Source organism: Oryza brachyantha, chromosome 7 (genome assembly GCF_000231095.2).
Source record: "Oryza brachyantha chromosome 7, ObraRS2, whole genome shotgun sequence".
In the NCBI taxonomy this organism is placed as follows: Eukaryota; Viridiplantae; Streptophyta; class Magnoliopsida; order Poales; family Poaceae; genus Oryza; species Oryza brachyantha.
Window position 1 is genome coordinate 18,301,734 of NC_023169.2, and position 25,666 is coordinate 18,327,399.

A 25,666-nucleotide genomic window follows, 5' to 3' on the forward strand; every position below is an offset into this window, starting at 1 on the left:
GAAAGTACAATTGTTAGCATACACTATCTAGCGATGGTGCCGTGGTGGTGTGCGGTAAATCTGGCAACCACCGACTCCCCCAAATTCAAACATATGGGACCACTCACCGTTCTTTCTTTAAAAACTTAACACCAATCTCTAATTAGATATGAATTTTAAAATAGATTCTCTATGTGCATATATGATGGTCTTAATTCCGTAATAACACACATATGGACATTTTACTAGTACTAACAGAAGCCAAGAGTGGAATAGTTGTAGTAGCAGCATATATAGGAACAAAACATATATATCACTCAGTTAAGAGTTCAGATCACCCATCAGGCTACAGAGGGGATTTAGCAACAACAGCACATATGATTCTCATTTGGTTACTCTGGTCCTTCAACATTGAATAATTAAAATCCAAATGAAAATCTAAGCAGCGGAGACATTTATATCCAGTTATCCAGGCAACAAGCTGATCTGACCAGATTGGAAATGAAGCTCCTAAACCCTGCAGGCATCTAAAATAAGAACATTTATTTATTTTTTTCAAACGTTTATGCCTGTATTCCATCGTATCACAGACTACTAATTTCTGTTAATTGTAGTAAGATTGCATATCAATCAAGCACAGAAGCAAACATTGTTATTTACCTCAATGCTTACAAGCTGCATTCAGGATCCCGGGGACTGAAAAAGCAGGCAATGACCTTGGAGTTCAGCAGCTTCAGTGCAAGGCCAGATTCGATACATCTCAGTGTCTTGTACTGATTAATGGAGCTGCCATGGCTAACCAATAGATCCATCAGAGCGTCAAACGCACCAGCTTCAACAAGCCGTATCTCCAGAGGCCCTATGGACTTCTCATGGGCTCTGCAACGCCGGTAGACGTAGTCCAGCGACTCCTCAATAGCAGCACAGCAGCTCTCAAGGAGCTGACAGTCAAGAGGGGTTGGGCTTTCATCATGGGTGGACTTGATCTCCCAGAACAACACGTAGTGGCCAGGGACAGTGGAAGTATCAGTGTAGCTAGTGTACTCCAGGAGGAGGTAATTTCGGTTCTCCAGGATTTTCTTAGCAGCAGTGATACTGTTGTGGAGATCCTCCTCGTTGGTCTTGTCAGTATCAATGCTGAGGATGACATTTCTCCGGCAAATAAATTTGAATTGTGGAGCTTGGTTGTAGAAGCCTGTCACCTGAAGCACATCACCGACCCTATACCTGTAAAGACCTGGGTGAAAATAATTGTCAGTAAGAGGCATGTATTTGTGAGCTAGTGGCTTACATAATTTCCTAATATTTGCAGTGCAATGGTTTGTAGTTTTATTTTGTTTTCCTTTACGTGAACTTACTACATCTATATATTTATTATGCTAATAAACAATAGTCAGTGAGCATAAATAATCTGTTTTACTTGTCTAATCATTAAAAATAAATTGAAGCAAAGATAACTGACTGTTAACACATGTATTGTATTGTGAAAATTAAAGTTTTGATTAAATTATAGTGCATATTAACATTGTATATAATTAATTTCAAGAAAGAGTTCTTTTAACATCTGGAGTAAAAGCTGATGTAGCTCTAAGTATAATTACATATGCTTAGTCCAAGAAAACTTTTAAAACCATAATATAACTGCAGTTGTTCTTACCTGAAAATGTGGTAACTACAAGCTCATAGTAGCACCCAACCTTGACATCAACCAGGCCAACAAGCCTATCATTCTCTACCATCTCCTCGTGATCAGTCAACCTGAGGCCATCCTCTAATGGTATGAACTCAAAGTAAGCCATGTTTGGGAGGATGGTGTAAGAAACGTCAGCTGGGCTACACAGTGGCCTCAGATTGACACCGAAATAGCTTTCTGATGAAGCATACATCGTGCAGACCAATGGAATCCCACCACCACCATAGAATTCCAGCATGGGGATATACTGTGCCATTGTGCCCGTAAGAACAGCTTCGATATATTTAACATTGGGCCATAACCTGCCCAGAATTCCCTTCCATGATCCGCAGCTGCAGATTGCCTCAACCTGATCAGCTAGCTCTGGGTTGGGTGATGCCAGAAAGTCCAACATGGCCAAACGACATGCTGGGCTGGTGATACTGGGATTGAGCTGACCAATTCGTATGTCATTGACAAGGTCACACCAATGATGCTCAAGGAAGCTGATAGATCGAAGGAATGCTGAGGCAAAGACTGCTCCAATACGGAGAACATGCTGGCGTTCTACCAGGCCACAAAGCAGCTGGCAGTACATGCTCTGCTGGCTGTCAGGACAAAGAATGACCTCATCAGGACTGGTATAATTGTTGTACAAATCATGTTTGCGGTGAAGGAAATGAGGGCTCTTATAGTAGCTAGTGAGGACTGATCGAACCGGCATGCCAGAATTTGTCAGTGTTTCAGCTTTCGCAAAGAGAAGATACATAGCCTTCCCCTTATCAAGGCCTGATATGTACCTGCAGATTGGATTGTGACATAAATTGCCGTTCCAAGACATTCTGACTGGAAACTCTTGATAAACATATAGAAGGCGTGTGTTCGGCTGAAGATTAATAGTCAGGAACAAAAGCATTTAAGTTATATCTGGAGATGCCATTCCGTTTAGTCCAAAATTCAGGTACCATACTGAACATAATTACCTTTGAAAACATTAATAGTGGGGATCTTAGAAACACCAAAACAACCTGTGCATAACAGTAGGTTTGTTGTATGATGTAGGGAATGTATATCTGCATTGCCTGATACTTTGCTAAAACAGCAACCAAACATTTCAACTTATTTTAAGGTTTTTGAGCTGCAAGTCAGTGGCATATGTGGTAACTGTTGCCCAATGCTTTGTCTTGTAGCTGTAGTACTGGACCCAGGTTGTGTAGCTAACGCGAATAATCCAAAAATATGAAAACGTCAGAAACAGGAAGCATTCAAAGCAACCCCTCTTAGGATCTGTCAGTACAGCCCATTTTAACAAAACTTCATTTTCCAGTCGGTATCAAGTACCCATATAAGTGTAAATATATATGACTCTTAGTTCTTATTCAACTATCAGTTGACAGCAAATTGGTTAACGCAATAATCAGGTACTTAATCTCGTTACTTTTGAGAGAGTAAGAAGGCTAGGTAAATTGCAGAAAACAGATTAGGCATACAACTGAGCCCAGCACTGTAATGAAGTTGTTAGAACCACATAAAATCCATAACAAAACATAAGCTTACTTGCTCATGATAGGCATGATCAGGCTATAGAGGTAGGTTCGACGGTCAAGATCCTTTAAGATGGATGGCATCAATCTTGGTTCACCTTGCGAAGTCCCCGAACTACAAAATAATGATGTGGTTAGCATCAAAAGCATGGTCATTAAGTAAATAGCAGCAAGTACAATACATAGCAAGGCCTACTATTAAGTTCTATTAACACAGTAAAGCCTACTATTAACAGGAAGTTCTTTAAAGACAGTAAAGAGGGATAGGTTAAGGAGCGTGGATCGAACATTAGGATTTTTCTTCAAGAAGCAGTTGATATATACTACATGTTAATTAGTAAACTGATGTATCTCTTTAACCGTAAGTTCTTGTTAATTAGTAAACTGATGTATCTCTTTAACCGTAAGTTCTTTAAAGACAGTAAAGACAGATTAAGGAGAATGTATCAAATGTGAGGGTCTTTCAAGCAGATGATATAGACATGCAAATCAGTAAACTGACGTATCTCAGTTTGTTGGCAAGTTGCTATCTATTCTTTTGCAGGTGGTCCCTAGTTGTTTATTTTAGATTGTGGTTGCTTATGATGGGTATATTCTGGGTCTGACTGTGGAAATTATTTATCATTATTCCTTTTGTTCTGCCTGATGCAAAATATTCACGTCTCTTCTGCATGTTCTTGAAAAATTATGTCCTCAAAGGTTGTATCAAGAGAAAATGTTTACATACTTTGGTGGTAATATATTTTTAAAATTTTTTATGTACTTTGCTAGTTTCTTCGGTCCTTCCATATAGAAAGGATAACTCAAAAAATCCTGAGTCAAGATAGCTTGTACAAATTGCTATATAGAAATATATAAAATTTTATATTAGCTGGTTTTCAAGAATAAATAGAATACAACATGATTTGACTTCATGACCATCTTAGCTACTCCCTCCATCCCAAAATGGAAGCATTTCTAGCATTTAAATATTTTCCCAAAATATAAGCATTTCTAGCACTTTATAATACTACTTGTCCCATCAATCACTTGTCATTCAAGATTCTTACCATTTTATCCTCACCTATCCCCCCACTCACATGCATTCCTTATTTATTAAAGGACACCATAGTAATTTGTTCTTGACCTTAATCTTTGCTAAACAATCTAGAAATGCTTATATTCTGGGATGGAGGTAGTATTTAGCAGAACAGTGCAATGAGCCTTGCAGAGTTGCAGGTTGAGAAGACTTTGTAACAAGACAGCGAGAGGAATCACAGCATGACATCCTCTTTTCACAAGCAAATCATTCCATAGAAGCCCTTAAGCTATATTTTATAACTACATGAAATGCATAATTTTCGCCTAGTAGCTTACAAATTAGTAGCTTAGTATGATAGATCATTTCTAACCTAGAACATGCTAAAAATATACTAAGCGAAGCTTAGTTTTTGCCTCCAGATACATGGCGATCATGAAAGCAGCCTAGCAAGTAACAAGCATACTTATTTTTCACCCATTAACCATTTACTGCACTAGAACCAACTTCTATCATAGGCAAGTACAGCTGTACAAGTAGGGTCCTGCCAGATTGCCAACAAATATATGTTGGTAGTTACTATGTTACTATCTTTACCATACACAAGCAGTCAAGCAAAGATGTGAACTGATGAAAGCATTGGAATGAAGGCGCACCTTCTAAGCAGCTCCACTATTTGTTCTCCACATAAAATTGAAGAATCCTCACCAGTTGCAATCCTGAGAATGTATTGTTGTACCTTATCATATGTAACTACTGGAACAAGTCTCTTGAAGGCAGATATATTTCTTGACCCATTCATGAATTTGCTCAAGTACTCAGTAGCTTGATTCCTCTCAAGGATTTTAGTCAGAATGAACTCTTGGGCTTCTTTGGCATTCACTGTCAGTGTCTCAAGCTCTTGAAGAACATCATTTCCCTTGCAGTCTAACTTAGTATCATCCATGTTATAGACAAAAGCAGAATTACAATCGATATTATTTCGAAAGGGGAGTCGAGAGCTCAAAGTAACCATACCTGAAGCTTGTTTGCCCCTTATATAGTGTGATGGTGCATGATCTGAGAAGCATATCTTCTTAATATTTCCACTTTATGTGAAATATTCCGAACCAATATGACGGTGCAGCCCATGTAAGATGATCCACTTGCTATCTTTCTGGACACGACAGTGTCTCAATTTCTGGAACTCCCGCTAGTAGTGTTTTATTGAAAAGTGCAATGTGATGTGATCATATGTTGAAAACTTAAAAAATTATATCAACAGGCATGTCCTCCATTATCCATTGCCTTGTTTTGCTGTGTGACGTAGAACTCCACCTGTTTCTCATGATGTACCTTTAAGAATGCCTCCTCTCTCGTGAAGTAAAATATGAAATATTTGCACTAGTCTTGAAACACCTCTACAAACTGCTCATCATGAAGAAAACATGAGGCAAGTAAGGATAAGCAAAAAGACACAGCATTTGGATAACCAATAAGTAAAGGACTGCATTATTGTAAATGATAGATAATATAGGTCAGAAAATCTAGAACTGAGTTAAAGTTCTTAAAGAGTGGTGATACAAGTGTAAACCTGGCCACCTTCCATCTTTTGTGTGAAATGTTTTATGTAACAAGAACAGGTGATGCCATGCATCGTGGTTAACAAATTAATCACAAATGCACCACCTAGTCTAAACCAGGTAGATCAAAAGGACATGATTAACCGTGATCAAGGAAAAGGATAATCTAATGGGTGACTAAGTAACAAAGAAACAAGAATACAAACAAAGGACTATAACTGACAGTTATTTCTTCTTCATCCCAGGAATTTCTGTTCTTTGCAGTTTGTCAAGTGATTGATGCTAACCAAAGTCTCCAGAAGCAGAGACCATCTACAATACTCACAAATCATAATATTAGTATTAAGTTACCAACTATAAATGAGTTGTGCAAACCATCCTGGTCATATTGTGGATTTATGGTCAAAGGGGGGCAGACAGGAAAAATAACTCACATGTTTCCGTTGCCACACAATCCCGTGGACTGAGCATGAAGAGCAGATCAAATTTAATTCCTGAAAAAAAACATGTGAACTCTTTTGACTTCAATTTCATATGGAACTGGGTATAGAGATGCTGACAATGACAAATCAAGGAACATAGACCATAGATAAACAATATCCCAGTGAAAAAAAAACATCCACCAAGATTATCAGCAAAAGGTGCACACGCAAATAACAATATTTGTCAGATCATGCTAAAGTTTCCAATAATGCAACTAAGGAATACAATCGCAAACTGTCGCTGCCCAAGGTTGCACACAATGAAGCAGGCCTGTAAAGTAGACAACACTGCAGACAAGAACACATTTTGTACACTAAAAAAAGTTATTCCAGGAGTTGTAACAGCATCTGAAGATTTCATGTAATAAAATGCATTAGAGGGGAACAATGCAAGCCTTAGTTTGTAATACCTAATGTCCCAAGGTCACTGAATCAACTGAACCTATGGCCATAAGCAAACATCAAATTCGGTACCACTGAGGCACTGAATCAACAAAACATAGGCCATAAGCAAACACCAAATTCTGTACTAAGTTCATCCTCAACTTGAAGCATCCAATGATGATTCAATGATGAAATGAACAGATTACTCAGGAAGGTAAAGAGCCTGTGTGTGCATATGCTCAAGACAGCACATCAGCTCCATTTACTTAAACCTGGTTATAGAGGCGACAACTGCAAATTTAATTTGTTTTCACATACCAATTTCTTTCAATTGAACATCACACTCTCCCAACAAAAGTGAAAATTCTACTGTACCCTAGACAATTTCAAAAGGTGAAGTTGACTAAATAAACGCGTAGGTGACAATCCCAGGCATCGTACTTTCTTTATGATATTATCTTGTCCTTTCAGGGTAAAGGTATGCATTTACAGTATGCGGATGCTCGCCGCATATGGTGCACTCCCTGTGGTAGTGCAATACAGGATGGTAGAAAGTTGCATGCGCCCATGCCCTGTGCTCCTCATCCATTAACTACCTTCAGAAAAGGGGAAGCAGTGCACATATTCTTCGCTAAAGTTGAAAAGATTAATCAGGAAAGACAAGTTATTCGATCCCATGTAATATCATCATTGTCATATCTCCACAACTTCCCTTCCCCTTGTTCTTGTGGGAAACTAACGAGAAAAAAAAAACCTCTTCAAAGTGGCTTGCACACACCATGATCTGAATAACACCATGTGCAAGAATGGAACATTCAGCAGCTACTATGCATACATGCTTCTGTTCTGGAGCTTCGACATTTTACCAAACATTTAGTGGGCACAGCATTAGGCAAGCAGCACAATCTGCTTCTTACATGTAACTTTCTGCATTTTTGTTCTCCAGTATAGTTCACTCTAGTCAGAATCATTGTAAAGCTAGTGATTATGTAATATATCAAAAACTATCGAGCAGGCATCTCCAGTTTCCATGTCTCCTAATTTTTTTCAAAAGAAAAATAAAACATATCAAAGCTAAAACAAAGGTAAAACAAAAAAAATCGATAACTTAAACTTAATTGTAGCATCACATAAATCTGGGATAGACCAAAGAAGAAAGTGAAGAAGGTGAGGCTGAACGAGAAGGACGCTTTCATGATGGAAGCGCGAGCATGCTTGGGGGGAATGAACTGTGCTTAGGCAGAACTGCAGAAGTAAGTCAGAGATTGGTGCTTCTGGGAAATGAAACCATCCACCTTTGTGCCCCTTTCTTTCCATCAAGAACAGGGAAAGACAGGAGGGAGGTCCCTCCCTCCCTCCATCCATATCTCATCAGTGGCGTGTCCCCTCCCTGACCTAGTTTCCCTTTGCATTAGGATGGTGGGGGACACCGAAGAATGAACTGACCAGATAAGAGAGCACAGGACCAGCCTATACCACTACAACCCTACCAACCTACGGCTAGCACAGAAGACGTCAGCAGATTGCACCCAACCAAGGAATCAAGGATCGATCGCTCTCCAGGCACGCGTCGGTTTCAGGAAAGAATTCAAGCCACACACGCTCATCGAGCATCCAATACTTTTTGCTTGGTTTATCAAATGAGATGATTGGGGTGGGTACCTCATCTATGACTTCTCGGCGCCTCTTTGTGCCGCGCTCCTTCGAATTCCTTTGATGGGGGAAGCTTCTGCTGCTCCTTCCATGGCGGCACTGTTCAATTGGCAAAAGGATTTACAACAATTGCAATCAAATTGACACAAACTGATTTTCTCCCTATTTTACGACTAGTGATGAGCAGCCAAAACAAACTGGTGGCGATATAAGCCTAAGAAATGTCACTCGAACGTTGACTCAGCCTAAAAAAAGCGTAAGAATGTTGCTCACTGCGGCGATGTTTCCGGCTTTGCTCCGGCGGCGTCCTCCAGGATCGCAGCGAAGACGACCTGAAGAATCGATATATGCAAAAGTGCAAAACCCAGGACGGTGGAAGGCAAAGCTCTCATGGTACGGGATGGAATGATCTCGAGCCTGCCTGGCGGGTTGGCGCAAGGCGCGGCGAATGAAGGAGATGGGAGCCAGATCGCCACCGGTCTCTGGCGGCCGGCGGCCGCCGTGAGAGGAAGGAGGCGTCGAGACGAGGCCGGAGAGAGAGAGGAGTAGGAAATGGAGTTCGCTTCGGTCCGGCCCATCCCTCCTAACGATTAAATCGGCCTATGGACCATAGTATTGTTGACATTTGGCCCATTACGAAATTTCCTTGCATGTAGCTCACGGCCCATGAAAACTTGGGCTGAAAAAACAAACCATATTAACAAATGTGACCTTGAACCAAAGCACTTTAATTTAAATTAGAGCAGGTACCATAGTAGGCTATAAATCGGCTGCAATTATATTTTAATGGGATAAGAGATGAGAGAGAAAAGTAGTGGGCTATAAATTTGTAGCCAGCCACAACGCAGATATTAAAACGCAGTGTATATATGACATACGGAACATAATAATATATGTTTCGTAGCTAACTATTGTATAAATTGGCTATAGATGAATTGGAGCCAGTAGTTGGCTATACTATTGAACTTGCTCTTAACTCTGAGCAAGGCTAATAATATAGTCAACAAGCTGGCTATAAGACTTTTTATGGCTTTCTCGTAGCTTACCCATATAGTAGTTAACTTTTCATCATTAATGCAGAACCAACATGTCATTCTCATAGAGTTTCTTAGTTCTTGTGCCCGAGCTGGCTACAAGCTTACAGTCCGCTTACACTCTCTCATTCCCTCTCTTTTTCACGCATTTAGCCAGCTTATAGCCCCTCCTATATAAGAACCACCTGTTTGTCTCTGTCAGTAGCAAAGGTCGACACATTGCCCGGTAAAGCCCATAAAGCGACGGCTTTAATTAGCTCTCGTCTGTCATTACGCGTACGATCAGGATAAATCCCACCCGCCACTGATAGGTGGTCCCATTATCAGTGATAATGTATAGAAATTCGCCAAAGCTATAGGTTTGAGGTAGTTTTATGTACATAAAAAATGAAGAGAGTACAAAGTGAAAAATATTTTACACGAAATTCACTGTTTGAGATGTCGAAAACGTGGTCATAATAACTTAAAACATTTTAAAATATGTAACATTATATCATGCTTGAAGTTTTTTACAGTATAAATCAAATTATAATAAGATAATTATGTGTTTTTATAAAATAAATGATAGTAGACGCAAAAAATTTAAGATCGTCAAATTAAAAAGTACGAGGGAGTAACCATAGACTATACCGCAAATCATCTAATCTTATTATAGAAAATGGCACGGCGAATAAAATTAGGCTCGGTTTAGTTCCCAAAAAGTTTTTCCAAAAACATCACATCGAATCATTCGACACCTTACGAGATAAATTGCGAGACGAATATTTTGAGCCTAATTTGTGTATGATTAGCCATAAGTGCTACAATAACCTATATGTACTAATGACGGATTAATTAGGCTCAAAAAATTCGTCTCGCGGTTTTCAGGCGAGCCATAAAATTTGTTTTTTCATTCGTGTCCGAAAACCGGTCAAACCTCCAACATGATCTTTATTCTAAATTTTTTTTAATCTAGACAGGGTCTTACATAGAAAAATGCCATGATGATGAACAAGACAGGGGAGAGGTCTGCGGTTGCACAGTGCAGTCCACCTAGCCACGCGTACCAACAGCAGCTCCACCCCGCGAGGCGGAAGCCAAAGCCACCTCCCTCCTCTCGCCCGCCCGCGCGCGCGCCTCCGCCCAAAACCCTAGCCTCCTCCTCCTCTCGCGGCGCCCCAAAACCCTAGGCCTCCCGGATCCGACCCCCCGCGCTCCAATGGCGTCGCCGGACCTGTTCCCGAACATCTCCTTCTCCCACGTCTCCTCCTCCTCCGCCGGCGCCGCCTCGCCGGAGGCCACTGCCGGTGCCACGGCCGTGTTCGGCGGGGACGTCGCATCCGGAGCCCCGGGCCTCAGCCTCGTCTGGCCCGGGGACACTCAGGCGAAGCACACGCTCGAGATCGATCTCTCTGACGCGCAGGTATTCATTCCTCCGTGATCTAGGTGATTTAGTGGGACCGTGGGAGTGACGTAGGATGTAGGATTCGATTTCGTGGGGTTCTGGGAGGTGACCGCTGTTTCCATGCGATTGGAGAGTGAGATTTTGGAATTTGCAGATGTATAAGCTGGGGCCGACGGAGTGGCTGTGCGTGAGCGGCGAGTCGGAGGCTAAGGACGGTGTGCAGGAGGAGGAGGTACTCTTCAGTAATTTCTCCATTTCTTAGTTAATATGTGCTTCTGTTTATTAATGTTGTACATTCTTCTGTTGAAATTCATACTTCTGACACACACTGAAATCCATACTGAGCTTTCCAGTATAATAACCAGTCCAATTCCTGGTGCAGTATGCCTGTATCCTGCTCAAGCAGCTCCACTGTTCAGCTCGTCCAATTTCCACATGATCTTAAGGATTGATTGTTGCAGTGTAGACAACTAGAGGCATACAAACAGTAATTTTGTTTTGAAGATGTCTCGAATTAAAGTTGGTGAATTTTTATCTGGGGTGAATATGTTGGGATTATCGATTGCATAACATGACACAGTTCACATTCAACTTTGTTGTTGCGACACTTTTTTGGGCCATATTTTTTTACAAAGTCAACTTAGAGTCTTGTATGAATACTAGTTCAAACAACTAAATAAAAGGATGGAATGCACGTCCCTTTGGTATGTGATGGTGATTTCTATAGACACCGTCCTAAATATACTAAAAGCTACTTTCCGAAACGGCAAAGAATATGCACTTGATCAATGATTGAGAGGCAAAGCATAACTAACTGATGATTTTCCTGCCTGTCTTAAAGTCAGGCTTATAGAACTCTAGATAGTTTGTGGCCTGTTTTTATGGTATAAAGTTGGATTTCCTTCTGACTGCTGTGTTACACTTCTTTGTTATCGCCTGCTAAATAACTTCCGCATAGATTTTCTGGTAATGTTGCCTAGAGGTAAAGGTAATGTGGCAATTTGTAGATCATTGTTTGGCCTTTTCTATTGGAACTTTCTTGTAGCACATATTAAATGGCTGCATGTTAACTCTCAATTCTTTGAGGCAGAAGTCATATTCAAGAGCAATTAAGGTTGTTCTTAGGACAGAAGCTGAGAGCAAAGCCTTCTATTTAGCTTTTCAACAATGGAAACACCGAGTGATTAGTGGAGAAGCTGGTTTGTCCTTTCATTTCTTGTTTCAGATAATTCCACTAGCTTATTTTGTTGCATTACTTCTGAGTTATGGGCCCATGGCCTCAATGCTAGTTTCAGATCATCGTGCACAAGTCAATTACATCCTCTCCATATCTGTATCAGTTGGTAGTGCCAATAGATTCCCTTCAATACCAAGTGTGTTTGAGACTAGATAATGATTACTTTGGTTTGATATATTGTCCTAGCTCTACTTTCTAATGAAATGCACAATGCCATTTAACTTACATGTTTAATCGTGCCTAACCTGATAAAAATATTTAATGCTATCAGGCATTCATAGAGGTAGCATCCTTACTGCTTTATATCTACACATCCAGTTATGCTCAAGGATAACTATAATTTAATGAAATCAAACTACATCATTCATGATTATATTTAATGCATGTTATTTTGAAGAATATGCATTAAGACTCGGATCATTTTTCTTGTGCTTCTTTGTTTATTTGTTTCCTTTTCTCAAAAGTGTTATTTGTGACCAAGCAAATTGGCAACTAAGAGATAACAGTGACATGTTAATCTCAAAACTTATGACAACAGCGATGTCAGAGTAATTGGCCTTTATTTCATGGAAAATGCCATAGATTTGTTATTTTCAACATATTGCTGCTTTTTGGCAGGCAAATCCTTGGAAAATGGAGTAATAGTTGGTTCTAAGAGCAGATTTGATACAAAAATCGAGGCGTCATCAGCAAAGATGTATTTTCACTACTATGGCCAGTTATTACATCAGCAAAATATGTTGCAAGACTTTGTCAGGACAGGTCAGTATCTATACTATTGTTAAAGTGTTGGAAGTTATATAATGATTTTACTTACAAAAATGTTGACAGCTGTCACCATTTTTTACCGTTCTCACTTCACTCAATTCTTTTACTAAAAGAATTGCATAAAGCTTACATTCCTGCCTATACGTAATTAGTATACAATCTTTTACCCCAGGAACATACTATGCTGCTGTAATGGAAAATCGGTCCGATTTTGAGGGTCGAGTAGTTGTTGATGTTGGAGCTGGTAGTGGCATTCTTTCATTATTTGCTGCACAGGTACCCTTCGACACTCTTCATAACTAACCTAACTTTTTTGTTTTTGAATGACATAATAGATAATGTTTTATATGTTAATGTCAGGCTGGTGCCAGACATGTATATGCAGTTGAGGCATCCGAAATGGCTGAACATGCTCAGCGTCTTATTTCTGGAAACCCATCTCTTGGACAAAGAATAACGGTTTGTTTCTGTGCCAGCTGGATCTGATAACTTTCAGTCTTCTTCTTTACCATAAAATAAATCAGTCTCTCCATCTTAATTAGGTCATCAAAGGCAAAGTTGAGGAAGTTGAACTTCCAGAGAAAGCTGACATACTCATTTCAGAGCCTATGGGTATGCCTTACTGACAAACTTTCTGGAGCATCTCTATCACCAGAGCCTACAGTTTTGGTGCTCTTGCTTTACATCTTATACCTGATGTTCATGGATAACTTCCATACGTATTGCAGCTAGGTGATGGATAAGTATTACTGGGTTTTATTGTCATCTGTTAATCCTGTTATAAAATTTGCTGTATTTATATTTGTAGACAAACTATCCATTGTTAGCATCATTGTTTGTTTTAACGTATCATATGGGTTAAGCACTTGCCTAATGGTGATTGGATAAGTGACACTGCTTGCACCATGCACCATGTTCACTAAATAATTTAATACCCTGTGTATACTAGCCGACATTTGAAATGTTCTATTGTTATTTGAATTCAATTTTGGTATAGGACAGTGAACTTGTTTCTGTATATGTTTATATGTAGTGACTTGTTTTGTTTATAATTCTTTAGGGACCCTGTTGGTGAACGAAAGAATGTTGGAGTCATATGTTATAGCTAGAGACAGATTCCTTGTGCCAGGCGGTAAAATGTTTCCAACAACTGGAAGGTAATCTTTGGGAGTTTGATTAGGATTTGCTCACTAAATCACCTGTGCTTATTAAAACGTCAGAATATATCTATTAGCTGAAAGTATTCGCCAAAATGAGTTCAGATGGTTCTTTTAGCCACTCTTTGGTATTCAGAATCACTCACTGCTGCTTGATATGTTAAATATTTCCTAGGATTCATATGGCTCCATTTTCCGATGAATACCTCTACGTTGAAATGGCAAACAAGGTACAGCATCATACTCCCTTTTTTCCTACTTTTACCTTACAATCTTATTATCCAGTGCTCCTAGTGAGGCTTTTCTAATCTCCTTGTACATTACCATGTGCACGTTGGGGTGAAAACAGTTGGAATCGATCGGAAAATGTCCAAAATGTTTTCAAGAATCATACTTATTCTTGAAAGTTCTTTAGTTAGGAGATATTGATAAATGGACTCTCAACTGTGAGAATGTGTCTGTTTTTGTCTTCCCCCACCCCCATTTGTACCCTCTTGTTTCCTGGTCTGAAGGTTCATTTTCATGTCAAATGGACCATGTTAGTGAGCTCTTTTCTGTCTTAATACAAATATGCACAGCTCTCTTGTGTGTGTTTAGCACATCATTTGCTCTCTGTGGAAAAAATCTCATATTTTGTATGATGATGCTGGTGGGGGGTTAAAACCACCTTGTGGGCACTTCCTATTTATTCTCATGTTGTCGAACTAGTATATTATCCTTGCTGAAAGGATGCCATTTCAATCCTAAGCGTCTCTTTAATTTGATTCATCGTTATATTTGGGTTGTGTCTCTGCAGGCTCTCTTCTGGCAGCAGCATAACTTTTTTGGTGTTGATCTTACACCTTTGCATGGCTCAGCATTCCAGGGGTATTTTTCACAGGTACTACTTTTTATCTTAGTCTTACCAAGTGAGTTGGTCCGATCTAGTAGCATCTCACCATTTTTCTTTTCCACTTTTGACTGCTGTTAATTTCCAACAAGATCTGATAAAGGTACCCCTCAATTTAAAAATAACAAAAAACAGTTCAATATACTCTTACTGCCTTACTGTGGCCTAAAATCCTTTAATTACCCACCTGGATTCCCAACCCCAGTGGTTACTCCCAAGATTTGAGACCCCCGTGAATGGCTATTACTTTAGTAATTCTAGATGACCCAAGACCGCAATGTTGATTAGAGTGACTACTTGACAAATCTGAAGTGTCCTGCAATTCTCATGCAGCCTGTGGTGGATGCATTCGATCCAAGATTATTGGTATCTCCACCTACATATCACACGCTTGATTTCACTAGCATGAAGGTAAATATGTTCTATTGGAAATGAGACTGAAAGTAAAGATAAATTTATATACCTTTTCTCTACAAAATTCATCATCTTTTCCTTTCTTTGCCAGGAAGAGGAGCTTTACGAGATTGACATTCCTCTAAATTTTGTGGCCTCTGTTGGCACTAGGGTGCATGGGCTAGCTTGTTGGTTTGATGTATTGTTCAATGGGAGGTCAGTGCTATGTTGGTTTATTTCAGCCTATATTGTCTCTCATCTGCTTCTACCGCTACAATCTGGGTGTTTTGATGTTTTGATACAGCACTGTCCAAAGGTGGCTTACCACTGCTCCAGGCTCTCCGACAACTCACTGGTACCAACTACGATGCATACTTTCACAGCCATTGTATGTCATGGCTGGACAAGAAATAACGGGTCGACTTCATCTGGTAGCCCACAGTGCACAAAGCTACACGATATACTTGACGATGTCAGGTTGGACATTTGCCTTTTCATTTGTTGTCAGTTTTTTAATCTATTGTACTTGAAGCTGATGGTTCTTGCTCTTTTGGTTATTTCTGGAAGCTAAAATGTGGGGTGAGGGTGCTGAACAAGGTGGCATTCTGCAGACATCCACAGCCAAACTTGAACTCAAGGAGCCATACTACAGGCTGTCTCAGCCACAACCCTATGTTGTGCAACAAGACCAACAACAGCAGCAGTTACCATCTTTGCAGCAACAGGTAAGTTGTTTTCTGTTAAGTACTTGAAGGGCAATAGGGATGTTTGTTTAATAATTATTTTCATGCACTATATCCCATCCATATATCTGCTTCTGGCATAACTGTGGCAACACTGGAAAATCACCATATTATGTAGTATTTCCTCCAAGGCACATAATCCTGTACTTGACTTACCCATGTAGTAGGCTGTTTGGCTTGTACGTTGCTGGATGACTAGATAGCACTCTGGGCTTTTTAATCTTGCCAGCAATATGCCTACGCTGTTATGCATTGCACAGATGCAACATAAATATACAAGTTCAAGAGCTAATATGAAAAAAAAATCACTTAATTTTAGAAATTATATACATTACCACATAAAGAATGGGGGTTGGTCATACAATTCTTACCTGAGTTACTTGAGAGATCTAATCGAAACATGTGTGCAAATATGCAATAATAAGTTGATACAAGTATTTTGATTACCAATAGCTATGTTTAATTGCATTACAGAGTCCTCTGTGGGACTATCACTGCGGACAAGATTAGTTTGTCTGGCCTCAGCTATTGAACGTTGGCAAGACTAGCAGGTACACAGTTTTTAGGGTGACAAACATGGAATGCTTGTTTGCAAGGTTTTTTGTGACAGCAGACTTTATTAAAAATTGAATTAAATTCATAATTCAGATTTTTTTGCCATTTAAACGCCCAAATTGTTACTTATTGGCAGCTTTAATGCTATAAATGTTGTGCATTTGCTTGCTATATATCTAACACTTTTACTGCAAACAGGGATCTGAGCAGCAGATGCAAGATGGTCTTAGCCCTAGTATAACGATTGAACCGGACCAAGATTCTGCAGCCTTCGCTAGATAGCTCGGAGACCGGAGTTGCACTCTTGCTTCAGGCGAACAACTCCAGGCCTGTACAACAGTATGCTCCTACCTGATGTTGCTAGGCGTTAGCTGTCAGTGGCTAACATCACATTCGTTGTGTACGAGAAGTTGTGCAGCTGTAGCTAATTGTGCTCGTGTCTGCACCCTTATATTTTAAAAAAGGTCAAATACAATAAGTGTATCTGTTTGCAGGGAAAGCTCAACGTCAAAGGCGCCTTAACTAGAATGATGATTGTGTATGTTGTTATGTATTATTGTTTCTTATAAACGATTTTTCGTGTTGGGTCAACTGAATGCCGGTGCTCTTTGTTATGAGCCGTGTTCGCTTTAGTGGACCTCACGCTCAAAATCTAAGTTTATCATAGCTCTCTGCAATGAAATGTATCTGGTGGCTATTTTACTTCGTTCATGTGCTTCTGTTGTAGCCGATCAGATACATATCACCTAACGGATGGCTGATTTTTTAACTGCCAGCACAATCCCTTTTTTTCTGGCAACATGATGCAGATTATCCCGGCAATTTCAGACAATGCCTGCGGGAGATTGGTGGTTGCTAGCGTGGACTCCTGCTGTACAGAAGAGCCATTGGGAAAACAGCTTAGCGACGCAAGTCAGTCAGATGAAAAGCTAGCTAGCTAGTAGTTCAAAAGCTACTTCCTCCATCCTATATGACTATGACTTAATCTGGACGAGTATTAGTCCAAATTTATTCCTAAAATCCTTTAGATTTAAAGGCCTAGACAGTAGATAGCAGAAAAAAATTGGATTCCTTTTAGTTATCGGATTTAATAACTCTAGATTGTTATATCACTAGATAAAAAATTGGATTGTCGAAGAGGTAGAGAACATGATTTTATAAACACAGATTCTTACGATCTAGACCTCCGTCCTAAAATAAATAAATTTTTCGAGTTTTTAAATAGAGTTTTTACTCTTCGTCTTATTTAAAAAATTATAAGTATTATTGTTATTACAAGATAAAACATGAAACATGAATAGAACTTTACGTGTCACTAAAATTTTTAATTTTTTAATAATTTTTTAAAATAAGACGAATAGTCAAAACGTTTGATACATATTCGTTTATTTTGGGATGGAGTAGTAGACTAGAAATGTATAACGGGATAGCCGTCCTGCATTTTCACCTATTGGTCTGGTCCATCGACTAATGTGCCGCAACCACGGCTGACGGGCTGTTACTCGTTCGGTGAACAACTCTGGACTGAAGAAACTTCTCCCTAAATATCATCGTCAAACATCAATGCAACTTCATCGCTAACTGAATGTCTGAATCGTCACAAATCCGCATCTTGAATTCTTGACGCTGAAGCAAACCAACCCCTCGTCATTGCTAACTTTGCTAGAGCACAGGTACACTGCAACAGCACAAACAGAAATTTCTAGAAACCAGAATCGACATCACCGCCCTTGACCCACTTCGGCCGCCCCCACGCCATCACGCACACAGATGGACGAGTATTGATGTGAAAACAAATTTTGATAAAAAAATATATCCAGATTCATAAGTACTAGACGCCTCGTATTCAGTAATATGTTAATGTGGATGGAGTATTATCTTTATATGGTAAAAAATTAAAACTTTTAACTTAAATTTAGATATGATCTTATGATTCTTTTCAACCGTTATTTACTTTTTTAATTCTAGATTATTAACAAATATAAAATTTTAATCATAAATATTTTTTTAATTTATTAGTCATTTTACTTAGGCTTAATTTCAGCCAAACGTTTCTGAGTAGTAAAAGAGCCTAGCGCCCGACGTGGACAGGGCCCGGCTCCACGTGTCCCTCACGAGAGCCACGACGTGGCGGACCCGCTCCAGAGCATTCTCGCGCCGTACCAACGGCCCAGATCGAACCAATCGGACGGCCGGCACGCCGTCTCCCTCCTCGCCTATATACACACACCCAGCCCCCGTCTCCCGATCCGTCCGTTTCCAATCGTCTCGTCTCGTCTTCGTCTCGCTCTCGTCTACCCCGAGTCCTAGAAAGCGGAAGCCCTCGCGGCCTCGATTCCGGATTCCGGCAGATGGCGGAGCCCAACCCGCAAGTGGTGAGCGCGATTCGTTGGTGTCGGTTCGAATTGATGCTCGTTTGGGGTGGGATTTGATGCTGATTTGGTTCGGATTTGCAGGAGAGGGAGGTGGAGGTGGAGCAGGAGGAGGAGGTGAGGAGGCCGAAGCTGAGGTACTTGGAGTTCGTGCAGGTGGCGGCGGCGCAGGCCACGATCTGCCTCGCGGGGCTCTACGGCCTGGCCAAGGACCACGCCGGCCCGCTCCGCCCCGGCGTCGACGCCGTCGAGTCCGCCGTCAAGGGCGTCGTCGGCCCCGTCTACGGCCGCTTCCACGGCGTGCCCCTCGACGTCCTCGCCTTCGTCGACCGCAAGGTACCCCCACCTGCACACAATCCCGATTCCCCAACCCCTCTTTCACCCACCGTCCACGACACCGTCGGTCGGTCACGCCCGCTCACCGTTCTCCCACGAACCGACGGTGGTGCGGTTCGCTCGCTGGCCGAGGTGGCCGTCCGCTGCGGCGGCGCACGTTAGCAGGGGATGGGTGTCGTGTCGTTACCTTGCGCCGCTAGATTTTTTGGGTGCGCTGCATGATTGCTCCGACGCGGGGCCCCCGGGCAGGGATGGCTAACCTCAGCCATAGGATGGGTCATTTTCTTGGGGTGCGTGCCTGCGTGGTGGCTGGGGCCTACAAGGATGGGCAAGCTTTGGTGGAGAATTTGTCCCCGTACGGGATTCCCGTGGTGGTGCGTCGAGTCCGCCCCACGGTAGATTCCTTTGATTCCGGCGCATTCTAGCATCTGGCGGAGTCTCCGAGGTGACGAAGAACAGTGGTACAGCTTGCCGACGACTCCATTTCGATGTATTCCAATTTGATTTCATTGTGTTCTTGCTTGGCAATACAGAATATGGTTTTGAGGGTTGCTTCGTGTGGTAGTATTCGGTGCTACTAATTGTTATAGGAATTGAGTCTGTTTAGATTTGACTCCAAATTGATTTCAGTGCTGTTACTTGCAATGCATAGTTTGATTTTGAGGATTGCTTGTGGTAGAAATCGGTGCTAATTGTTCTAGGAATTTGGAAGCACGGTAGGAATTGTGTTCTTGCTGACCGATGTGGATTGAAAAATGGCAGGTGGATGATGCCGTGCAAGAGCTGGACCGACACCTCCCGCCGACGCTGAAGGCCGCCTCCGCCAAAGCTTGCGCCGTGGCCCGCGGCCTGCCGGACGTGGCGAGGGAGCTCACCGCCGAGGTGCAGCAGTCGGGCGTGACCGGCGGCGCACGCGTCGTGTACGGGAAGGTGGAGCCTGTGGCCAAGGACGTGTACGGGAAGATCCAGCCGGTGGCCAAGGACCTCTACGTGCGCTACGAGCCGGCGGCGGAGCACCTCGCCGTCTCCACCTGGCGCTCGCTGAACAACCTGCCGCTGTTCCCCCAGGTGGCGCAGATCGCCGTGCCTACCGCCGCCTACTGGGCCGAGAAGTACAACAAGGTGATCGCCGCCGCAGCTGACAAGGGTTACACCGGAGCACAGTACCTCCCCGCCATCCCCACCGAGCGCATCGCCAAGGTTTTCGGCGAGGGCAGCGCACCGCCTGCGTCGTCGTCGTCACCGGAGACCCAGCCGTTGCAGGGGGAGGCAGAGACCCAGTAGTGGAGGTCGTCAGGTCACCGCCTGAAGGTGGTGATGGGTAGCCTTCGCCTGAAGTCCTGAACTGAATAAGAGTGGGCACTCAGGGAACAGATGGTGTTTTAGATGATGATGCATGTGACGACGTTCTCATGGACGATGGTGTTTTACTAGCTCTACTTTGTGTGGCGTACGTTTTCCCAATCCTGGTTTTGTATAAAACTGTGGTTGATGTCGCAATCTTTAGCTAATCCAGTGCAATTAGGCTTTGAGCTTTTCTGTTGTTATCTCGGTTGCTGTCGATGCAGGTAAGCTGATTCTATTGGCTTAGCTTTATAGATCCTTTGGCGATTCCTGCCCATTGTATCTGCTAGGCTGCTAGTAGTAGTGGCGGTACTAGAGCGCTCTGTTATCGTGTCGTTTTGCTCCGGCGTTGAAGGAGTCGTATCAGTTTTTTTTTAAGGCAAAAATCGCTGTGTTTATGTCCCATATGTGTATATGTTCATATGGTGTGGAAGGCTGGGCTGTCGCTTTGGGAAGGTGCGTCACGGAGATGTCGTATACTAGCGGAATCTTGGTTAGTTTTGTGATTTTTTAAAATGTAAAATTAAGTTTGTAAATTATTTAATAAATAAAATTAAAAATTGCTCGCCCAGACGCATACGGCACAGCCCCAATCTGACGTTGCTACGTTTGGGTCTTGGAGAAATCGGCCGTTGGTCGCGCCTTCACAAATCACAAGTTGAGAGCGGGCCACTGGTTTTCCTAGGCCCAGTGCACAAGACACAGATCGATCAAATTTGCGGCCCAAAATCACCCAAGCAGGACAACCTACTGGGCTACTGGCCGAGCCGTCCGCTGTTCACTCTTCGCCTGGTCCCCTTCGCCTCCCCGCACAAGCGGTCATCAGTCCGTCGCTTTCCGGACGGACGTCACCGGCGCTGCCGCTGCAGTTTCACCGCTGCGCCGCACTCTGCGTCGGCATCGGCGTCAGCGTCGGTCCCCGCACTGATCACGAAGCGCGCAGATGGTTAGAGCTAAGTTCAATAGTATAGCCAACTACGAGCAGGTACAATGGTATGCTATAAGCATATTTTAAAGAGACAAGAGCGGAGAGAGAAGAGAGATGAATTACTAATTTGTAGCCAGCTACACATGGCTTCAAGACAAAATATGTGTATGACATGTGGGACCATGTATTAATGTTTTGTAGATGACTATTGCATGAATTGGCTATTAGATTGGCTATAGAATTGGAGCTAGTAGTTGGCTATACTATTGAACTTGCTCGAGCTCTAATTCATCTATAGCCAATCTAAGGGCCTGTTTGGCACTGCTCTGCTCTAGTTTTTCCTGCTCTGCTCCACTAGCTTCACCCAGGAGCACCTCTGCTGAGAAGTTTGTGGAGCTGGTGGTTCTGTTTGGCACGCAGCATAGCTCTAGCTCTAGAAACATAAGATTTTTCTGACAAAGGTCAAGTATGCCCCTGATTAGCGATTGGTGTCTGTTTTGATGTATGTAGAACTTATGTAAGTGATGTAATATGATGTAGAATATTATAAGAATTACAATATGATGTACATTACTATAATTGCATTTGAAATAAAAAAACAATACTCCATATAGAACTAATGATAGACAAAGAACAAAGTTCTATCATTCGAATATAACCATTTTCCAATACATTAAAATTCTAGCTCCAAGCAGAGAAAGAGCGGTGGCCAACTCATCACGGAATAGATCTATAGTAGGAGCATTTGGTTCTGTAGTATCTCCATTTGATGCAGCTATATATTTGCGATACCGTTCTAGAATTGTTGGAATATAATTTTCATCATGGTCACACCCGAGCGAAGTCCAAGTCTTCACCCCCATGCTCACGAATGAAGTTATGAAGGACTATAGTAGCCACAACAATCATTTTTTGCTTGAACATTGGGTATGACGGCATTCTAAAGAGAATTTGCCATTTCATTTTTAGCAATCCAAATGATCGCTCAATAACATTACGGATGGATGAGTGAACCCGATTGAACTTTTCTTTAGGAGTGTTTGGTTCCATTCCTCTATGCCATTCTGGCATATGATACCTCTCACCTTTATAAGGACAGAGGTACCCCGGAAGATTAGGATATCCCGCATCGACAACATAAAATTTTCCTATACATTTGGAAAAAAAATCAGCTCATATTTGTAAGCATAAACAATACAGTACCATGCATATGGAAAAAAAATCAGCTCACCTTGTGGAGGGTGTGGAAAAAAACTTTCGTCAACTCTTATTGCATTATATAGGACACTAGTATCATGCATAGACCATGGTTGTCCCGTCGACACATAGGTGAACCTCATATCAAAGTCACAAACTGCTAGAACATTTTGAGTTGGTAAACCAGACCTTCCAATATATCTCACTTGATCATCCGGTGACAAGGAAACCCGAATATGAGTGCCATCTAGAGCACCGATGCAATCTTTGAAATACGGATATGCTCGACTATCATTTTGTATTCTCTTATGAATAGTTGTGAAATTGGGGTTCTTTGGTCTAATAAAATCTTTAGACATTTCCATCAAAGCAATGAGGACCTCACAAAATTTCCTATGAATAGTTTCACCCGAGTGCTTGAACCGGTTTTGTGTTTTTCTATTAGACTCATTCCCAGCACAGACAAATAAGAATATTGCCAACATCTCATGAGTGTTCATATGTAGGGATGGTTTGAGACCATACCTTGCCACCAATACGTCATGAAGGTCGTAGAATATCTCCGTGCTCATCCGAAGCTGTGAATGACACTCACCCGGCGTGTTCAATGTCTCTATCAGCCATCCCATTCCACTAAGCAATGATGTCCTAGGAGGATTCTTGGCACAATACAAATCAACATAGGCTGCAGTTAGATTAGCAGCACACATTGCCAGACTAGAAGACATCATGCTCTCATTGCCAGATTCACTTTGGTCAGTGTCATTATCATCACTCTGCACACGGATTGACATTAGATAAAAAAATCAACTCAAATTGTAATAAAATAGCATACAGGCTCACAAATATTTGTTTCAAACAACAATACATAAGCAAGAAGCACACATGTTCATAAATAATTGTTTCAAACAACAATACATAAGCAAGTAGCACACAGGTTCATAAATAATTGTAAACAACAGTACATAAGCAAGAAGCACACAGGTTCATAAATAATTGTTTCAAACATATCTAGCTTCCATATTTGTCATTATGTCTCTTCCTTAGCCAATTGAACCTTATTTCTCTAGTAGGAAGGGTCATGAACATTACCCTGTAATCCTTCTTCACAAACAATTGGGTGGCAATGTCATGCTCATCTGAACCGTACTCTGCACCACAGTCAATAACAAGCTCCATTACTTCCTTGATGGTGACTCCTTCTTGCTTCTTTACTGTAAAAGAACTTGTACAATCAGATATCTTCGAAATTGCATCATGAATTAGAAGTGCAGTACTTGACTTTGCCTTTTTCCTATCTACACGAGGTATTTTCTTTGGAAGTGCTCGTGGAGTGAGCTCCTGCACCTCCTGTACCTCGTCATCCCCCTCGTTGTTGGCATCAAATTGATCATCTGGAACATAATTATCTCCACCTCCATCATCATTGTCTACATCAAAGGATTGCACTTCATTTGTTGTCGCTCATAGGGTTCCAGTGATCCGCTTCGTCATTAGTAATATTTCTAAACATTTGAGAAAGCAAATCCTCATTTTGGAGAGGTTTTTTCCTAAACTTGCCACAACCTGGAATATCCTATACAATGAAAACACATCTATCAATATATATTTTGGTACATCAAAACATATCACCACAATTCGACAGTACTCACATTTTTTGCCTTCTTCCACCACTCAGTCTCCATGTCAATTGTTTGTGTTACATTGTTCCAACCAGTACCCGTTTGCCTCCTCTTCAACTTTAGCCAAATTGTCCAATCAACCTTTAGTTTATCCCACTTGTTCTTTATTTGTGTCTTTGATAATGACATACCCGTAATTTGAAAAAAAACCTATCTGAGACCTCAGTATAACCTACAGGGTTCAGGTGAGTATTTGGACGATTGCCTCTATGAACTTGTTCAGCCATCAACTCACAAGCTAATGTGACATGAGCATTGGTCCAATCCATTTGATCACCCTGATCAAATATTGCAACAATATGTTCAAGCACAGAACCGAATGTATTGAATTTTGCAATCACTGTGTTATTCAAGGCATCAAGCATAGTGAAAAATTATTCTACAATAATATGTACAAAAATATTGCCTTAAAAATTTATTAAGGCATCAAGCACAGTGACAAATTATTCTACATGGAAGAATAATACCTGTTCTTCTTTGTTCTTTGCAGCTGTTGTGCGCTTCCGGGGAGCTGTTGATGCGGTTGGGAGGCCACCAGCTTGCCCAGGGATGCTAGCAGCCGCCCCATCTCCTCTACCGGCCGCTGGTTTGACAAAATTATAAGATAATTTTATTAGCTCGTTAATTTGGATTTGGGGCCAGCTGCTAGATGGATACGTTAGATTTGCAACCTTACACATGTAGCAATCAATCGAATTAGTTCATCATCGATTGTAGCATATATTAGTTTATCGGTTGTAGCAGTGCACTCACCATCGGTTCTGTCGGCCGAACCTACGCCTCTGCCGGCCACCGGTCCAGAAGCCCTGTCGACCGCCGCCCCAACGCCCCTTCCCCTGCCAGCGGCAGCTCCTCTACCGGCCGGGACGCCTCTATCGGTCGCCGCTCTTCCGCCGGCCGAGCCTCTGCCCACGGGTGCTCCAGATCCGGTTGGGATGCCTCCTCCTCGGCCGGCCACTGCCTTACCAGCTCTCCCGGCCCCCGTAGTAGATGGTCCCGCCGCCGCCACACCTCCGCCACCCGGCGCCGTACCAGCCCCCACGACGCCTCGCCCGCTGCCGCGTGGTCGTCGACTTGGTCCATCGCCCGCGCAACTGGGACTTGCGGTACGGGGGGGGGGGGGGGGGGGGGGGGGGATGGAGACGGCGCAAGGTAGGGAAATCCCTCGTATCGTGAAAAACAAAACAACTAAACATTTTTTTTTCGTTGTAATGGCAAATGTGGTTAATTACCTCCTAACTCTAGGAGGAGATACAAAACTCTGTTTTGTGGAGTACCCCTTCAGGAGCTTAAAAAAACGTAGAGTTGGCGCTCCACCTTTTTAGCAGAGTTTCTGGAGCTGGACGTGTTTGG

At 42.0% G+C, this 25,666-nt stretch overlaps 4 protein-coding genes across 17 annotated transcripts; 2 read left to right on the forward strand and 2 right to left on the reverse strand.

Annotated features, from left to right (window-relative positions):
- Positions 1 to 195: 195 nt before the first annotated feature.
- Positions 196 to 8,788, reverse strand: LOC102704539 (probable indole-3-acetic acid-amido synthetase GH3.11). Of its 10 annotated transcripts, XM_015839757.2 has the most exons (8): positions 8,568 to 8,788; positions 8,304 to 8,393; positions 6,210 to 6,269; positions 5,999 to 6,087; positions 4,870 to 5,620; positions 3,209 to 3,310; positions 1,637 to 2,451; positions 196 to 1,216 (listed from the first exon to the last, which is right to left on the reverse strand). In XM_015839757.2, exons 5-8 carry the CDS (start codon positions 5,226 to 5,228, stop codon positions 648 to 650), a joined length of 1,845 nt encoding a protein of 614 aa, XP_015695243.1. In that variant the 5' UTR covers positions 5,229 to 5,620; positions 5,999 to 6,087; positions 6,210 to 6,269; positions 8,304 to 8,393; positions 8,568 to 8,788; the 3' UTR covers positions 196 to 647. The 10 variants fall into 10 exon arrangements, with proteins under 10 accessions (XP_015695243.1, XP_015695245.1, XP_015695244.1 ...); XM_015839759.2 differs by lacking the exons at positions 8,304 to 8,393; positions 8,568 to 8,788 and adding an exon at positions 7,937 to 8,076; XM_015839758.2 differs by lacking the exons at positions 8,304 to 8,393; positions 8,568 to 8,788 and adding an exon at positions 7,083 to 7,750.
- Positions 8,789 to 10,355: 1,567 nt separating this feature from the next.
- Positions 10,356 to 17,168, forward strand: LOC102704826 (probable histone-arginine methyltransferase CARM1). 2 transcript variants are annotated; one of them, XM_015839769.2, is made up of 16 exons: positions 10,356 to 10,730; positions 10,867 to 10,944; positions 11,803 to 11,911; positions 12,568 to 12,711; positions 12,890 to 12,993; positions 13,078 to 13,176; positions 13,260 to 13,329; positions 13,778 to 13,874; positions 14,050 to 14,104; positions 14,671 to 14,754; positions 15,097 to 15,174; positions 15,269 to 15,372; positions 15,461 to 15,633; positions 15,724 to 15,881; positions 16,374 to 16,450; positions 16,653 to 17,168. In XM_015839769.2, exons 1-15 carry the CDS (start codon positions 10,527 to 10,529, stop codon positions 16,407 to 16,409), a joined length of 1,593 nt encoding a protein of 530 aa, XP_015695255.2. In that variant the 5' UTR covers positions 10,356 to 10,526; the 3' UTR covers positions 16,410 to 16,450; positions 16,653 to 17,168. The 2 variants fall into 2 exon arrangements, with proteins under 2 accessions (XP_015695255.2, XP_006658954.2); XM_006658891.3 differs by lacking the exon at positions 16,374 to 16,450 and having other exon boundaries at positions 16,653 to 16,982.
- Positions 17,169 to 18,715: 1,547 nt separating this feature from the next.
- LOC102705360 (stress-related protein) lies at positions 18,716 to 20,709 on the forward strand. Its single transcript, XM_006658037.2, has 3 exons — positions 18,716 to 18,829; positions 18,911 to 19,162; positions 19,925 to 20,709. Exons 1-3 carry the CDS (start codon positions 18,806 to 18,808, stop codon positions 20,444 to 20,446), a joined length of 798 nt encoding a protein of 265 aa, XP_006658100.1. The 5' UTR covers positions 18,716 to 18,805; the 3' UTR covers positions 20,447 to 20,709.
- A 1,241-nt stretch (positions 20,710 to 21,950) lies between these two features.
- LOC102705645 lies at positions 21,951 to 25,410 on the reverse strand. 4 transcript variants are annotated; one of them, XM_040526200.1, is made up of 7 exons: positions 25,067 to 25,410; positions 24,781 to 24,896; positions 24,284 to 24,591; positions 23,988 to 24,207; positions 23,724 to 23,845; positions 22,666 to 23,407; positions 21,951 to 22,582 (listed from the first exon to the last, which is right to left on the reverse strand). In XM_040526200.1, the coding sequence occupies exons 5-7, from the start codon at positions 23,808 to 23,810 to the stop codon at positions 22,263 to 22,265; spliced, it is 1,149 nt and encodes a 382-aa protein (XP_040382134.1). In that variant the 5' UTR covers positions 23,811 to 23,845; positions 23,988 to 24,207; positions 24,284 to 24,591; positions 24,781 to 24,896; positions 25,067 to 25,410; the 3' UTR covers positions 21,951 to 22,262. The 4 variants fall into 4 exon arrangements, with proteins under 4 accessions (XP_040382134.1, XP_040382133.1, XP_040382136.1 ...); XM_040526199.1 differs by having other exon boundaries at positions 23,919 to 24,207; XM_040526202.1 differs by having other exon boundaries at positions 22,666 to 23,069; positions 23,157 to 23,407; positions 23,724 to 24,207.
- Positions 25,411 to 25,666: the final 256 nt, after the last annotated feature.

Coding starts and splice junctions, on each gene's coding strand:
- LOC102704539 (XM_015839757.2), bottom strand. CDS start 5,228: ATGGTTACTTTGAGCTCTCGACTCCCCTTTCGAAATAATATCGATTGT. Junction 2,452..3,208: donor ATCATGCCTATCATGAGCAA/GTAAGCTTATGT, acceptor TCCAATCTGCAG/GTACATATCAGGCCTTGATA. Junction 1,217..1,636: donor TGTAGTTACCACATTTTCAG/GTAAGAACAACT, acceptor ATTTTCACCCAG/GTCTTTACAGGTATAGGGTC.
- LOC102704826 (XM_006658891.3), top strand. CDS start 10,527: ATGGCGTCGCCGGACCTGTTCCCGAACATCTCCTTCTCCCACGTCTCC. Junction 14,105..14,670: donor ACGTTGAAATGGCAAACAAG/GTACAGCATCAT, acceptor GTGTCTCTGCAG/GCTCTCTTCTGGCAGCAGCA. Junction 15,882..16,652: donor TACCATCTTTGCAGCAACAG/GTAAGTTGTTTT, acceptor TACTGCAAACAG/GGATCTGAGCAGCAGATGCA.
- LOC102705360 (XM_006658037.2), top strand. CDS start 18,806: ATGGCGGAGCCCAACCCGCAAGTG. Junction 18,830..18,910: donor CGGAGCCCAACCCGCAAGTG/GTGAGCGCGATT, acceptor TCGGATTTGCAG/GAGAGGGAGGTGGAGGTGGA. Junction 19,163..19,924: donor TCGCCTTCGTCGACCGCAAG/GTACCCCCACCT, acceptor GAAAAATGGCAG/GTGGATGATGCCGTGCAAGA.
- LOC102705645 (XM_040526201.1), bottom strand. CDS start 23,810: ATGGAGCTTGTTATTGACTGTGGTGCAGAGTACGGTTCAGATGAGCAT. Junction 23,408..23,723: donor TTGTGAAGAAGGATTACAGG/GTAATGTTCATG, acceptor ATCCGTGTGCAG/AGTGATGATAATGACACTGA. Junction 22,583..22,665: donor TTTTCCACACCCTCCACAAG/GTGAGCTGATTT, acceptor CCAAATGTATAG/GAAAATTTTATGTTGTCGAT.